This window comes from Alosa pseudoharengus, unplaced genomic scaffold, assembly GCF_046254945.1.
Source record: "Alosa pseudoharengus isolate Yale_2024_CS ecotype anadromous, Long Island Sound unplaced genomic scaffold, YU_APseudo_1.1 YU_APseudo_1.1_scf_15, whole genome shotgun sequence".
Lineage (NCBI taxonomy): Eukaryota > Metazoa > Chordata > Actinopteri > Clupeiformes > Clupeidae > Alosa > Alosa pseudoharengus.
Window position 1 is genome coordinate 35,798,878 of NW_027468620.1, and position 15,787 is coordinate 35,814,664.

At 45.1% G+C, this 15,787-nt stretch overlaps 2 protein-coding genes across 2 annotated transcripts in view; one reads left to right on the forward strand and one right to left on the reverse strand.

The window, feature by feature from the left end:
- shtn1 (shootin 1) overlaps positions 1 to 14,008 on the forward strand; it is a 63,309-nt gene extending 49,301 nt beyond the window's left edge. Inside the window, exons 16-17 of the mRNA XM_076286315.1 lie at positions 522 to 749; positions 10,651 to 14,008. Of these exons, the coding sequence (XP_076142430.1) occupies positions 522 to 749; positions 10,651 to 10,652 (230 nt within the window). The 3' untranslated portion in view covers positions 10,653 to 14,008. The remainder of the gene's footprint in view (positions 1 to 521; positions 750 to 10,650) is intronic.
- A 708-nt stretch (positions 14,009 to 14,716) lies between these two features.
- eno4 (enolase 4) overlaps positions 14,717 to 15,787 on the reverse strand; it is a 34,388-nt gene continuing 33,317 nt past the window's right edge. The window contains exon 13 of the mRNA XM_076285245.1: positions 14,717 to 14,821. Within this exon, the coding sequence (XP_076141360.1) occupies positions 14,748 to 14,821 (74 nt within the window). The 3' untranslated portion in view covers positions 14,717 to 14,747. The remainder of the gene's footprint in view (positions 14,822 to 15,787) is intronic.

A 15,787-nucleotide genomic window follows, 5' to 3' on the forward strand; every position in this document is an offset into this window, starting at 1 on the left:
CAGTACATTTTTACAGTGAAGGAAATTAAGAAAGAAGTCAAAATAGAGAAAAGAATACTATGAATGAGTAGGTCCAAGCGTTTGACTGGTCCTGCATATAATATATACGTAAAAAGTGACTATTTACTTTCAATAGACCAGAAGTATGATGCAGCATTGTTTTGCATTTCAGTGCTGGACTATTGATATATTCTTTTTTATGTCCATTTTAGTGCTGGACTATTGATATATTCTTTTTTATGTCCATTTCAGTGCTGGACTATTGATATATTCTTTTTTTGATGTCCATTCTGGTATTGACCATTGTCTACTTACCCATAATGCTGTGCGACTGACAGATACAGACCAACCAGTCAGGCCTGTGTGTTATTTAGTCTAGTTACCCATAATGCCGTGCGACTCATACACAGTCACTCATGCCTGTTTAATAAATCAAAACAAACATCACAGATGTCTCTAATTGATAGATCTCTCTGTGTGTGTGTGTGTGTGTGTGTGTGTGTGTGTGTGTGTGCCTGCAGAAGAAGAAAGCTCAGTCACTCAGAAGCAGTTCCCCAGCAGTGTTCTGGACTTGACCCGGGTCCGAAAGCAGGCCCCGCACACGCCCGGTCAGCCCTTGTCGGATCCGCCTGGCTGCTTTGCGGTGGAACCTGCTCAGAACCAGAACCACCCAGTGTTCAACCCAGAACAGCCGCCAGAACTGACATCTGACCAGAACTCTGAGAAGCTGGAACAGATTCCTCCAATGTGTAAGTGTCCATTCTTTCCTCTGCTGCCTCACTCAAAGGTTCTGCTGGGGTTCTGAGGTGAGGAGCCTACTAGAACAACACCTTTTCTCTCTCTTCGGTTGTAATCCATTCAGATGGTCAGACATCTTTAACACACACTGGCACTAACTCAGTGTTGATTTTAGTGGTTGTCCTCAGGAAAGTTACCAAAATCACTGCTAATTTGTGCTTATTCACTGCTAATTTGTGCTTATTCACTGGTTATTTGTGAATATTCAGCAACCGCCAGTTTCTCTAGTCCCATGGGTGCTAAGAGGGGAAGTCCAGGAGGGAGTTATGTAGAGAGACCATATAAGAGCGAAAGGTGTACTTTACACTAGTGTGTGGAGGTCTTTATAAGAGAGAAAGGTGTACTTTAAACTAGTTTGTGGAAGTCTTTGTAAGAGAGAAAGGTGTACTTTACACTAGTGTGTGGAGGTCTTTGCTGAAATAAATTATCAGCCTGCCCTGTAGTGTGACCAAGACTGTCGATTTCATTATAAGCTAGACCAGCGCTGGCAACCTTGAACATGTGCCTGCTCTCTCTCCTTCTCTCTCTCTTTTTCTTTCTCCCTCTCCCTATGTCTGTCTATATCGTTCTCTCTCTGTCTCTTTGTGTGTGTGTGGCTAAAGTGATATTAACCTTGTGGTCTAGCGGTGATGATCAGAAAGGTAGCTCTCTCATTAGCCCTTCATCCGGCCTTTTCCGCTTTCACCCTCAATGTCCATTGAGTTGTTATCAGATGTCAAAGAGAAATCATTTCTTCCTCTTTTATCTGTTGCCTGAAGGCTAAAAGCCTGTAGCTGAGGTTTTCAGGTTTTGTTCTCCTTTTTGAATTGATTTGGTGGGAGGAGGAAGAGGGGGTGTGTGGGGGGGGGGCTTAGGGGGGCACAGTTCAGTTCCCATGGTCAAGTTAAAAGGATAATGTGGTGGTTGTGTGTGTGTGTGTGTGTGTGTGTCTGCTGAAGTGGCAACCACCAACATTACAGCATATTCACACATTAATTCTCCGCTGAATTCCACCCATTCAGAGATGGCCATTCAGTCTCAATGGACTGCAGCGTGTGTGTGTGTTGAGCACATCTGTGCTTGTCACATGAAATGTGCTATATAAATAAAGTTGACTTGACTGTGTGTGTGTGTGTGTGTATGAATGCGCGTTAATGCATGTGTATGTGTGTGAATACGTGTGTGTGAATGCGAGTGTGTGTGTTTGTGTGTGAATGCGTGTGTGTGTTTCTGTGTGTGTGTGTGCAAGTGTCTGTGTGAGTGTGTGTGTGCGTGCGTGCGTACTTTCGTGCGTGTGTGTGTCTGTGTGCGTGCATGCGTGCGATGCTAGCACCCATGGGTTGTAGCTCCTTAAAAGGCGTGCTAATAAGAGCTGCTAGCACCCATGGGTTTTAGCTCCTGAAGTGTGTCTGTGTGTGTGTGTGGGTGTTTGTGTGTGTGTGTGTGTGTGTGTGTGTGTGTGTGTGTGTGTGTGTGTGTGTGTGTGTGTGTGTGTGTGTGTGTGTGTGTGTGTGTGTGTGTGTGTGTGTGTGTGCACATGCATCTGTCTGTGTTTCTTAGTGTGAGTATTATTTGTTTACTTGTTTACTTTGTTTACCTCAATCTTGAATTCCACTCGTAAGATTCTGCTTAAATTCTCGTAAGATTCTTCTTCTGGAATTCTCTTAAACGGACACGTAAATCTGTGTATGTGTGTGTTGTGTTTGTGTGTATTGTGACCAAGTGTGTGCATGCATGTACATTCCACATGTCAACTCTGACTCAGATTTATATTTGTTTGTTTGTTATTGGTGTTCATTTTGAACACACACACATGCCGTGTTGATGCCTGTTGAGACGGCTAGATAGACATATCTAGCCAGACATTTCATCTCTGCCAGACACTTACTGATCTCTTAGTGAGTGTGTGTGTGTGTGTGTGTGTAAGAGAGGAAGGCTATTGTGACAGTATTGTAAACTCTATTCTACTCTATGTGTGTGTGTGTGTGTGTGTGTGTGTGTGTGTGTGTGTGTGTGTGTGTGTGAAAGAGAGAGAAAAGACTATTGTGACAGTATTGTAAACTCTACTCTATGTGTGTGTGTGTGTGAAAGAGAGAGGAAGACTATTGTGACAGTATTGTAAACTCTACTCTGTGCGTGTGCGTGTGTGTGTGTGAAAGAGAGAGGAAGACTATTGTGACAGTATTGTAAACTCTACTCTGTGACGGTGACGGCTCTACTCTGTGTGTGGGTGTGTGTGTGTGTGAGAAAGAGAGAGGAAGGCTATTGTGACAGTATTGTAAACTCTACTCTGTGTGTGTGTGTGTGTGTGTGTGTGTGTGTGTGTGTGTGTGTGAAAGAGAGAGGAAGACTATTGTGACAGTATTGTAAACTCTACTCTATGACGGTCACAAGGTTAAGCTTTTGTTGCCCCTCCCGCTATCTTCACAGTGTAACATCACTGGTGTGTGCGTGTGTGTGTGTGTGTGTGTGTGTCACTGGTGACTGCTCAGGCGGAGGTGGATCTGGTAGCTTGTGAGTGTCTGTCTCTGTGTGTGTAGGAGTCTATGCGCGTGTGTGTGTGTGTGTGTGTGTGTGTAGGAGTCTATGCGTGTGTGTGTGTGTGTGTGTGTGTGTGTGTGTGTGTGTGTAGGAGTCTATGCGCGTGAGTCTGTGTGTGTGTGTGTGTGGGTGGGTACCTGACCTTCTGTCTCACCTGTAGTGAATGTGTCTTTGTTAAGTTGGCTAATGAGGGGCTTAGCGCCTCTTTCCCATGCGTAACACTGTGTGTGTGTGTGTGTGTGTGTGTGTGGGGTGGGGTGGGGGGGGCTCCTTCCTGTGTGTAACAGTGTCCAGTGGGGTAGCAGCGGAACAATGAGCTGCAAATCCCTTAAGTCCCGGAGAGGAACCCAACTCCACTTAGAGCCGGAGTGGCCAACCGTCAAACACTGACCGGAGGGGCACACACATACACACACACACACAACCGTGAAACACTGACCGGAGGGGCACACACATACACACACACACACAACCGTGAAACACTGACCACATTGGCACCCACATGTGTGTGACAGCACAAACAGAAAGTGGATATGCATGTGTGTGTGTGTACGTGTGTGTGTGGTGTGCCTATGCCTGGGTGTGTTGTGTGGCAGTGGAGTGGAGTGTTGCAGTGTGTGTGTGCATGTGATTTGTTTGTGGCAGGGATCCAGGATGTTTTGTGTGTGTTTGTGTTTACACACACACACACACACACACACACACACACACACACACACACACACACACACACACACACGTGTCATCTGTGCTACAGGCACACTCTCAAGACTACAGGCCTTTTCAGAATGCATGCATGCGGCATACATGTTCATAAAGGGACAGTCAGTATTCACTCTGTGTGTGTGTGTGTGTGTGTGTGTGATTCTATGACAGATGTGAGTGCAAACTGCATGTGTGTAATGGTGTGTGTATATGAGTGGCTGGTGCAGATGGATCAGCAGGATCTGACCATAGAGACAGAGTGGATCAGCAGGATCTGACCATAGAGACAGAGTGGGTTTGCTGGGTTAGAGTAGGGGGGTGGGGGGGTTACATTTCGAAATGACTGTTTTATGTGGACAGATGCGAACATGTTTTACTAAGCAGAGCTTAACCCTGAACAGAATCAGCTATCACATAGGTAAACACAGTTCCTCTGTCTCCGTATGGAATCAGCTACCACATAGGTCAACACAATTGTTTTAATTCATTTATGCATTTTGATACTTTTACCCAAAGTGACTTACAGATAACCATTGCAGGGGTCTCCTTGGGCTAAAGTGGCAGCTGGGAATCGAACCCATGACCTATGTGGCTACTGCATGTTCCTTAGCCACTGCACTAGCAGCAGCACCCCCCCACATAGGCACTGCACTAGCAGCAGCCCATAGGCACTGCACTAGCATCCCCCCCCCCATAGGCACTGTACTAGCCCCCCATAGGCACTGCACTAGCAGCAGCCCATAGGCACCTACACTAGCAGCCCCCCCTAAACACTACACTAGCCCCCCCATAGGCACTGCACTAACACCCCCATAGGCACTGCACTACCAGCCCCCCCCCCCCCCATAGACACTGCACTAACACCCCCCCCCCCCATAGGCACTGCACTAGCAGCAGCCCATAGGCACTACACTAAACCCCCCCCCCCCTCCCATAGGCACTGCACTACCAGCCCCCCCCCCATAGGCACTGCACTAGCAGCAGCCCATAGGCACTGCACTAGCACCCCCATAAGCACTGCACTAGCACCCCATAGGCACTGCACTAGCACCCCCATAAGCACTGCACTAGCAGCAGCCCCATAGGCACTGCACTAGCACCCCCATAAGCACTGCACTAGCAGCAGCCCCATAGGCACTGCACTAGCACCCCCATAAGCACTGCACTAGCAGCAGCCCCATAGGCACAGGCGTAGAGCCATGTAATGGATGCTGGCTATGTTGTCTGGTGAGCATGGCTGTGCTAGCCTGTAAGATTGCTTGCAATAAATCATTGATTCAAAAATGCGACCGACCAAAATACTCTATTATACTCACAGCCATATTAATCTAATTTGTACTTGTAAGTTACAGACTAAGACGTAACTTCAACATATAGCATGGCAAGCAAACGCTGAGGCCCCCTAGAGCTAGTCCGAGATATAAGGCGCAGACAGGATCTTTAGGGAACGGACTAGATTGGAGTCTCTGATAAATTGATGAAATTCTAATTTAGTTTGTTCGTTTAAAGACCTCAAGTGTTTTTTGTGTTGGTGAGGTGGCGTCTGACAATATGCCCACAACATAGACATGACTCCCAAATCAAATTATTGAGTAGAAAATGGCCATGTATTTTTTTTTTTATCTTTTTGTCATGTTTTAGATGCTTTTGCATTTGTGTGTGTGTGTGTTTGGAAATTCAGCTTTGATGCTGGATAAATTGTTGGCATTGATTGACATACGGTAAACACGAGTGTCAATCATGTGCAATTACCCCTGCGTCGTGCTGCGTTTTCTCTTTTACACACATCTCGCTTTTCTTCGAGAAATTGGACTCTTTTTTTTTTATCCCTTTGCCGTCCATCTTTAACCCTTCTCTCTCTCTCTCCCTCCCTCCCTCCCTCTCTCTCTCTCTCTCTCGGTCTCTGCTGGGTAGTGTTGCAAAGCTGTCGAGGCACAATGGAACACTTTGTTTCTTTCACCCTCTCCCTTTCCGAAGGGTCTCCAATTAGGATAAGGCTTTTTAGTGTGTGTGTGATTGTGTGTGTGTGTGGTGAAACACTTCATTTAGCCTATTTTGTTAGTCATTTTGTTTATTTTCCAAACAGAGTGATTGCCTGGTGGGGATCCAAAGGCAGGGGGTTGGGTAGTGTGTGTGTGTGTGTGTGTGTGTGTGTGTGTGTGTGTGTTTCTGTGTGTGTGTGCGCGCGCGCGTGTTTCTGTGTGTGTGTGTGTGTGTGTGTGTGTGTGTGTGTGTGTGTGTGTGTAGGGGGTAAATCTGTCCCTGTCCTCTATGCCTCATGTTTTTCCTGATTGGGGATTTTTCATCCGTCTAGCTTTCTCTCTCCCCTCTCTCTATCTATCTCTTTCTTTCTCTCTATCTCTCTCTCCTCTCACTCAATCAGTCTCTGCCCTCTTTTATTTATGTCTCTCCTCCTTGGCTCCTCTCTCTCTCTCTCCCTCTCTCTCTCTCTCTCTCTCTCTGTGTGTGTGTGTGTGTGTGTGTGTGCGCACACGTCAATTCAATGTTGCTTTATTAGCATGATTGCTGAGATACAGTGTAACCAAAGCATAAATAACAATACATCACATTAACATCTAAAACAGAAAAAAATAACATTGAGATATTGAAAAATATGGAGAATGGGAGAGGTTGAGGGGAGGAACAGTAATATGAAAAGTTATATCTACACACACACACTCACACACACACACGTTTGTACAAGAGATTATATAGCAACATCAAGTCATGTTATGGCAGTATTGTGCCATTCCGGTCGTTCTCCTAATAGTTGTGCCAATTTACCAGTCTTTTAGGAAGCTGAAATTCATGCTTTTTTGGATCTGCCTTTCTCTATGACAAGACCGTGGTGACGGTCACTAACCTTGGATATGCCTTTCCTTTGTATCTGACGGTGAAGAGATGCTCTTCTAATCCATCATGTCTTTTTAGGGACAAGTAGCACTCTAATTAGGCTTGTGAATGGGTTTGATTGGCCCCATGTTCCAGATGAGTTTTCTGGCTTTGTTTCATAATTAGTTTTACTTTGATCTTATTTTGGAAAGCAGTGCTGGTCTAAAAATGGACGAGTTGGTGTGGTAGTTAACTTCAGAACCAACTGACAGAGCTAATGCTGACCTCTTGGGTTTTGAACTCTTCCAACTGTAGGAGTCGTTTTTGTATATTTAATGCCAATGGGAACATTTCATGCCAGTTAGTTTCTGATCTGAGTCTGATTCTGCCCTGTATGTATGTGTGGCTGCTTTCCTTGGGGGCATTTCTAATAGATCCTGCATGCAGACTTCTGTGGGATGTTCCCTCCACATAGTGTAGTCTAGCGTACTGAGTGGACCGCACTAGGCACACAGTCTAGCGTACTGAGTGGACCGCATTAGTCACATATTGTAGTCTAGCGTACTGAGTGGACCGCATTAGTCACATATTGTAGTCTAGCGTACTGAGTGGACCGTGTAGTGTAGCGTACTGAGTGGACCGCACTAGTCACACAGTGTAGCATACTGAGTGGACCGCACTAGGCACATAGTCTAGCGCACTGAGTGGACCGCACTAGGCACATAGTGTAGTCTAGCGTACCGAGTGGACCGCACTAGGCACATAGTGTAGTTTAGCGTACTGAGTGGACCGTGTAGTGTAGCGTACTGAGTGGACCGCACTAGGCACATAGTGTAGTCTAGCGTACTGAGTGGACCGTGTAGTGTAGCGTACTGAGTGGACCGCACTAGGCACATAGTGTAGTCTAGCGTACTGAGTGGACCGCACTAGGCACATAGTCTAGCGCACTGAGTGGACCGCACTAGGCACATAGTGTAGTCTAGCGTACTGAGTGGACCGCACTAGTCACATAGTGTAGCGTACTGAGTGGACCGCACTAGTCACACAGTGTAGTCTAGCGTACTGAGTGGACCGCACTAGGCACACAGTGTAGCGTACTGAGTGGACCGCACTAGGCACATAGTCTAGCGCACTGAGTGGACCGCACTAGGCACATAGTGTAGTCTAGTGTACTGAGTGGACCGCACTAGGCACACAGTGTAGCGTACTGAGTGGACCGCACTAGGCACATAGTCTAGCGCACTGAGTGGACCGCACTAGGCACATAGTGTAGTCTAGCGTACTGAGTGGACCGCACTAGTCACACAGTGTAGCGTACTGAGTGGACCGCACTAGGCACATAGTCTAGCGTACTGAGTGGACCGCACTAGTCACATCTGGACCATGCAGTTGACATGATGACACTGTCAAAGACTTTGCACCAGATTTTCATTGGAATTTGAGTTTTATGAAAATGTCTTTTGATAGCACAGGGAGTACTGCAGGCTCTTTATTTCCGCGTATTCACTACAAGGTCAAAGCTTCCTGAGGCACTGAGTTTCAGGCCTATGTAATCTTAATATGACGAATGTTTGAGAGCGGTTTTGATTAAATCATGTATTTTACCTCCTACACTGCTTTGTAAAATTTTAGAAAATAGTCAAATGCTTTAAATGCTTTTCTAAAAATCAACAAAACAAGCAAGCATGTCAGGTATGTCTCTGTTTCTCTCTCCCCCGTCTCTCTCTCTCTCTCTCTTGTACCTTTCACTAATCTCTCTTTCTGTGCCTTACCCATCTCTTTTCCTCATACAATCATCTGTGTGTGTGTGTGTGTGTGTGTGTGTGTTTTCCCACCTTCACAGACTCCTTTCTTTGTGTGAGTCCTCCGTCAGGTTATCTGTCCTTGTTTGACATCACCAGTCTTTAACAACCTGGTGGCAAGAACTACTGCATTCAATTCCTTTTAGCAGGTGGCACTAAACACAAAAACACACAAACAAACACAGACCAGAGTTTCCGCTAGAAAAAAATGGTGCCGGTCAAAGTGACCGGCAGAGGTTTCGTTTTCCGGACATTTTAGTGATATGCCGGTCAAATATCCTATTATCGCTTCTTAATTAGTCAATTCTAATAAAGTCAGAGACAGGCTATGTAGCTTAAAGAATGACATAATCAAGCTGTATAGAATGCAACATGTTCATTAGCCCAACTTAAACATGCCTAACAAGATCTAGCCAGTATCTTTTCATGGACAGCAAGAGTCCGCTTTGTTCGTTGTTTTAAAAAGGCTACGTTGTTTGTTGCTGCTACCCACGTTATCTCCAGTGGTGACTGTTTAACTTACACAGATGCGCACACACAAGAATGAGCGCTCACACCACTACCCCCTAATGCTATGCCTCTTTATTTGATACCAATAAATTAAGAAATGTTTCCTATTCTGGGAAATGTTTAGTTTCTTTTTCTTTCGGCCGCGGTTCAATGATACCTTTTAATTATGCCAGAAATTATTCGCGGACTAGTAATCTCCTCGTCGAAGAGGCCCTAACCCTGCAGATCATAGACAGAGAACGCATAGGCCTACTGTATGCTTTGGGTAAAGAACACTTTGCATGTCTAGTGTAGGCTACGGAGAATGACAGTGTCTTGGAGCGGCCGCATCCCCCGCAACTCCACTTCCAATGTCACTGATTCCGACAGATACGCCCGACACTTCTGCTTTTTATCTGGTGGTGGTAGAGTTGACCGGACATCTGAGGCTTCAGACGTTACCAATTTATCATCCATCGCGTCTGGCCTCTGAAAAAACTTTTGAGGCTATCTGCCTGGGCCTGGCCATGTTTGAACCGCCTCACTCATTTGGACGTTTTAAGCGTGCGCTTCCTATTTGAAATGCAGCATAGGCTATGCGTGTTGTTTAATAGCTTACTTTTCAAACGGTAAAGCCTGTTAATTTAGCCACAGGATGTATAATATAGGCTTACATATTAAGGCTTATTCTCAAATACAAATTGCGTTAGGGGACGGGATTATTAGCCAATTTCAATCGGACAATTTGACCGGAGAGATTTAATTTTGTCAGACATTTCATTTTATTTCCGGCCAATGTCCGGTAATTACCGGACAACGGAAACCCTGACACACACACACACACACACACAGACAGACAGACACACACACACTCGTTGGTGTGGATGTGTGGGCAGCAGGCTTCTACTGCGTGAAGTAAAGTGATTGCCTCAACAACACACACACACATACACACAACACACACAACACACACAGGTTTCCACGGACTCGTCCATCTGCTCTGCCTGTACCATAGGATGGGACACACCAGCCGAGGAGGCCTCACAATGACATCGTCCAGCACATTCCAGTCATCACTAGACAACCCCCCCCCACACACACACCGAGACACAGACACAGAGAGAGAGAGAGACACACACACACACAGAGAGACACACAGAGAGAGAGAGACACACACACACACAGAGAGACACACACAGAGAGAGAGAGACACACACACACACAGAGAGAGAGCGTGTATGCGTGGGTGTGTATCTGTGTGTGTGTGTATATCTGTGTGTGTGTGTATATCTGTGTGTGTGTGTATCTGTGTGTGTGTGTATCTGTGTGTGTGTGTGTGTGTGTGTGTGTGTGTGTGTATCTGTGTGTGTGTGTATCTGTGTGTGTGTGTGTGTGTATCTGTGTGTGTGTGTGTGTGTGTGTATCTGTGTGTGTGTGTGTAGTGTTTTTTTGGCCTGACAGAGTGACAACTTCTTTTCTTCATTATGTGTGTCACCTGCTGCAGGAATGCACATAAAAGGGACGGATGAGGACCGAAGAAAAGGAGAAGAGAGAACGCGGAGAGAAAAGCACAGGGATTTCCTGCTGAGTCTCACACACACACACACACACACACACACACACACACACACACACACACACACACTGAATGAGAGGAAAGCAGCACGACGGCCACCTCTTCACTGGTCCTCACAAACACAAATAGAGGATGGAAATCCAGCATAAGGAAGCCACAGACTAGGCCCCAGAGCAGGACTAAAGCTCCACTCTATAACGGACTAAAGCTCCACTCTATAACGGACTCAAACTCCACTCTATAACGGACTAAAGCTCCACTCTAAAACTCCACTCTATAACGGACTCAAACTCCACTCTATAACGGACTAAAGCTCCACTCTAAAACTCCACTCTATAACGGACTCAAACTCCACTCTATAACGGAATAAAACTCCACTCTAAAACTCCACTCTATAACGGACTAAAGCTCCACTCTAAAACTCCACTCTATAACGGACTAAAACTCCACTCTATAACAGACTCAAACTCCACTCTATAACGGACTAAAGCTCCACTCTAAAACTCCACTCTATAACGGACTAAAACTCCACTCTATAACGGACTAAAACTCCACTCTATAACAGACTCAAACTCCACTCTATAACGGACTAAAGCTCCACTCTAAAACGGACTAAAACTCCACTCTATAACGGACTCAAACTCCACTCTATAACGGACTAAAGCTCCACTCTAAAACTCCTCTCTATAACGGACTAAAACTCCACTCTATAACGGTATAAAACTCCACTCTATAACGGAATAAAACTCCACTCTATAACGGAATAAAACTCCACTCTATAACGGAATAAAACTCCAGTCTAAAACTCCACTCTACAACGGACTAAAACTCCACTCTATAACGGACTAAAACTCCACTCTATAACGGACTCAAACTCCACTCTAAAACGGACTAAAGCTCCACTCTAAAACGGACTCAAGCTCCACTCTATAACGGACTAAAGCTCCACTCTAAAACTCCTCTCTATAACGGACTAAAACTCCACTCTATAACGGAATAAAACTCCACTCTATAACGGAATAAAACTCCACTCTATAATGGAATAAAACTCCAGTCTAAAACTCCACTCTATAACGGACTAAAACTCCACTCTATAACGGACTAAAACTCCACTCTATAACGGACTAAAGCTCCACTCTAAAACTCCACTCTATAACGGACTCAAACTCCACTCTATAACGGACTAAAGCTCCACTCTAAAACTCCACTCTATAACGGACTAAAACTCCACTCTATAACGGACTAAAGCTCCACTCTAAAACTCCACTCTATAACAGACTAAAACTCCACTCTATAACGGACTCAAACTCCACTCTATAACGGACTCAAACTCCACTCTATAACGGACTAAAACTCCACTCTATAACGGACTAAAGCTCCACTCTAAAACTCCACTCTATAACGGACTCAAGCTCCACTCTATAACGGACTAAAGCTCCACTCTATAACGGACTAAAGCTCCACTCTATAACGGACTAAAACTCCACTCTATAACGGACTAAAACTCCACTCTATAACGGACTCAAACTCCACTCTATAACGGACTCAAACTCCACTCTATAACGGACTAAAGCTCCACTCTAAAACTCCACTCTATAACGGACTCAAACTCCACTCTATAACGGACTAAAGCTCCACTCTAAAACTCCACTCTATAACGGACTAAAACTCCACTCTATAACGGACTAAAACTCCACTCTATAACGGACTAAAGCTCCACTCTAAAACTCCACTCTATAACGGACTCAAACTCCACTCTATAAACGGACTAAAGCTCCACTCTAAAACTCCAATCTATAACGGACTAAAACTACACTCTATAACGGACTCAAACTCCACTCTATAACGGACTAAAACTCCACTCTATAACGGACTAAAGCTCCACTCTAAAACTCCACTCTATAACGGACTCAAACTCCACTCTATAACGGACTAAAGCTCCACTCTATAACGGACTAAAGCTCCACTCTAAAACTCCACTCTATAACGGACTAAAACTCCACTCTATAACGGACTAAAACTCCACTCTATAACGGACTAAAACTCCACTCTAAAACGGAGCGGTTGGATCGGGCTAAAACTCCACTCTAAACTGGATTGGCTGGATCGGTCCACTCTTTCATTATGATTGGCTGAGTCGTGTTCATTGTAAAAACACTGCTACTATCTACGTTGAACCCATGACGTTTTTTTATATTACTGTGCCATGAATACTACACCACTCCAAAGTTATGCCTAACAATGCCCCTTAGCTGTTCTAAAACCACTAGAACCTACGACCTAATAATGCCCCTTAGCTGTTCTAAAACCACTAGAACCTACAACCTAACAATGCCTCTTAGCCATTCTAAAACCACTAGAACCTAAAGGCTTGATTTTAAAAAGCACTTCAGTGATGTGATATCAGATTTTTAATGACATTTTGTTGTCAGTCTTTAAGTCTTTAAGTCTTTAAAGGAGCGATTTGTAGGATTGTTACCGAACGTCAAAATCAAAACACTGGTGAACGTTCTCAAGACTACCAGACGCGAGCCTCTTCTGGGTTGCCAGATGTAATTAAGACTAAGCTAACGTTAGTTGACCTGCAGCTGCTTTAACGTTTTTCCAAACATGACCCAGCTACACATTACGGAAACAGTGAAAACAAAAAATACCTCTCTAACCAACGTAACATATTTAGCTGAAGTTACGATGCAGATGAAGTTTAGCCTAGGCTACCGGTTTTGGAAAAATATGGCCAGCTCTGCGTCAGACTTGATATTCTTCGTTTGACGAAGACGTCGCCATATCAGCATGCTCCTCCGATGTCCACTTAATTTGTTTCTTGTTTTAATTTTGGAAATTTGCCTGCCTCTCGTAGGCGTTCATGACTACAACTGACAGCAAGTTGACAGTTGGCCTTTGCTAATTTGGCAACACAAATAGGAGGACACGCCAGCCCATTATTAATACGCTATTCTAGAATTAATCGTTCAAAAAATAAACGAAAATTCCAAGAGATTCCGCCCCGTAACTCATTTTTTTTCATGGGTTTTACAGGGTTTTACAGGTTACAGTAATGTTGTCAAATAAACCATTACTTCAATTCATCGTGTTTCCTTACTCTCTGACAACATATGGTGATCATTTTTGGAATGGTTACAGTTTATTTACCATTATTTCCTACATACTGGTCCTTTAATGTACTTGATATAATGTTAAATAAATGTAATCAGAAACTTTTGTTTCTTTTCTTATTTCATTTCATCAAAAACAATGAGCCAGACACATTTTCTGATTTTGTGGAAAAAATGTAAATGCACAAAATATAATTAAATTGTACAAAGTATCTTCTAGTAATTATTTGTTGTATCTTCTTGCAGTGAACAACTGTGTGCGTGCGTACGTGGTGTGCGTATGTGTGTACGTGTGTGTGTGTGCGTGTGTACGTGTGTGCGTACGTGCGTGTGTATGTGGGTACATGTGTGCGTGCGTGTGTGCGTGCACGTGTGTGTGTGTGTGTACGTGTGTGTGTGCGTGCATGCGCGCGTGTGTGTGTGTACGTGTGTGTGTGTGCGTGCGTGCGCGTGTGCATGCGCATGTGTGTGCGCGTGCGTACGTGTGTGTACGTGTGTGTGTGTGCGTGGGTACGTGTGTGCGTACGTGCGTGTGTATGTGGGTACGTGTGTGCGTGCATGTGTGCGTGCACGTGTGTGTGTGTGTACGTGTGTGTGTGCATGCGCGTGTGCGTGTGCGTGTGCGTGTGTGTGTGTGTGTGTGCGTGTGCATGCGCGCGTGTGTGTGTGTGTGTATGCGCGCGTGTGTGTGTGTGTGTGTACGTGTGTACGTGTGTGTGTGTGTGCATGCGCGTGTGTGTGTGTGTGTGTGTGTGTACGTGTGTGTGTGTGTGTGTGTGTGTGTGTGTGTGTGTGTGTGTGTGTGTGCATGCGCGTGCGCGTGTGTGTGTGCATGCGCGTGTGTGTATGTGTATGTGTATGTGTGTGTGTGTGTGTGTGTCCGTGTGTCCATGTGTCCTCCAGTTCTCCTCACTCGGTCTCCGGTGACTCAGAGCCAGGGCTTACACTGGTTCCAAACAAAGGCAACTCCAGCTGATTTGAACCTGTAACACATAACAGTTAATAATTTTAAACTGGCACACAACACACGCATTCACACATAAACATCCTAAAGCTTTGCATCCTTATCAGAAGGTACATTCATAAAATTAAAAACATAGCCTATATTGAAAACCCTTTCCTCACTGTCAGCACATGCCTAAAGCCTATTTTATGCTTCTGTGTCGAATCAACGGCGTACCCCCGCAGACCCCTCTGCGTCGCCGCAAACCACTCTCCGACCCCTCCGCCGTAGCTCCACGTGCACCTCCAAAAATGTGTAACTTTGCGTTGAGGCGACACAGACCGCAAGGACTGTGATTGGTCAACTCATCCTGTGTGTTGACAGGTGTTTCAAGCAACCTACTGTGGGGAGTTAGCAACATGCTAGTTTACTGCTATAAGCTTTGCAAATAAACTCAGACATATTTGGATACAATGACGGGGTTATCTGTTTGTAAAGTGTCTATATATATGTCAGTAGTAACGTTTTGAAATTAGCACTTCGCCAGCAAGCAGCACTTTGTGGGCAGTTGTGCTAAAGTTCGCTTGCTACCATAACTTAAACTGGCTGGCAGACACCTCACAAACCTCAGACTTATTTGCTGGTTACAGTAACTAAGTCAATTAATTTCACTGTGTCTATTTCTCGATACTTTGTACAAAATCTAAGCAAGAAAGGGCCAAACAAATAAGATTATTTTGGCACAACAGTCTGTGGGGTTTACCATTCTGAGTACCGTTTCGGTCATGAGCGACGCCGACACAGGCGACACTTAGCGTTATGGCGGTGAAATGCACCGCGATGCAAAGCAACCCGACGCAGAACCATAAAAGGGTCACGACGCCGTAGGAGTGCCGGTGTAGCTACGCCGTGGAGTTGACGCAGAAGCTATGCCGTGGAGTTGACGCAGAAGCATGTTGAGCCCTTAAGTGAAGAGACTCTCTGGAGAGCAGAGGAGAGGAGAGGC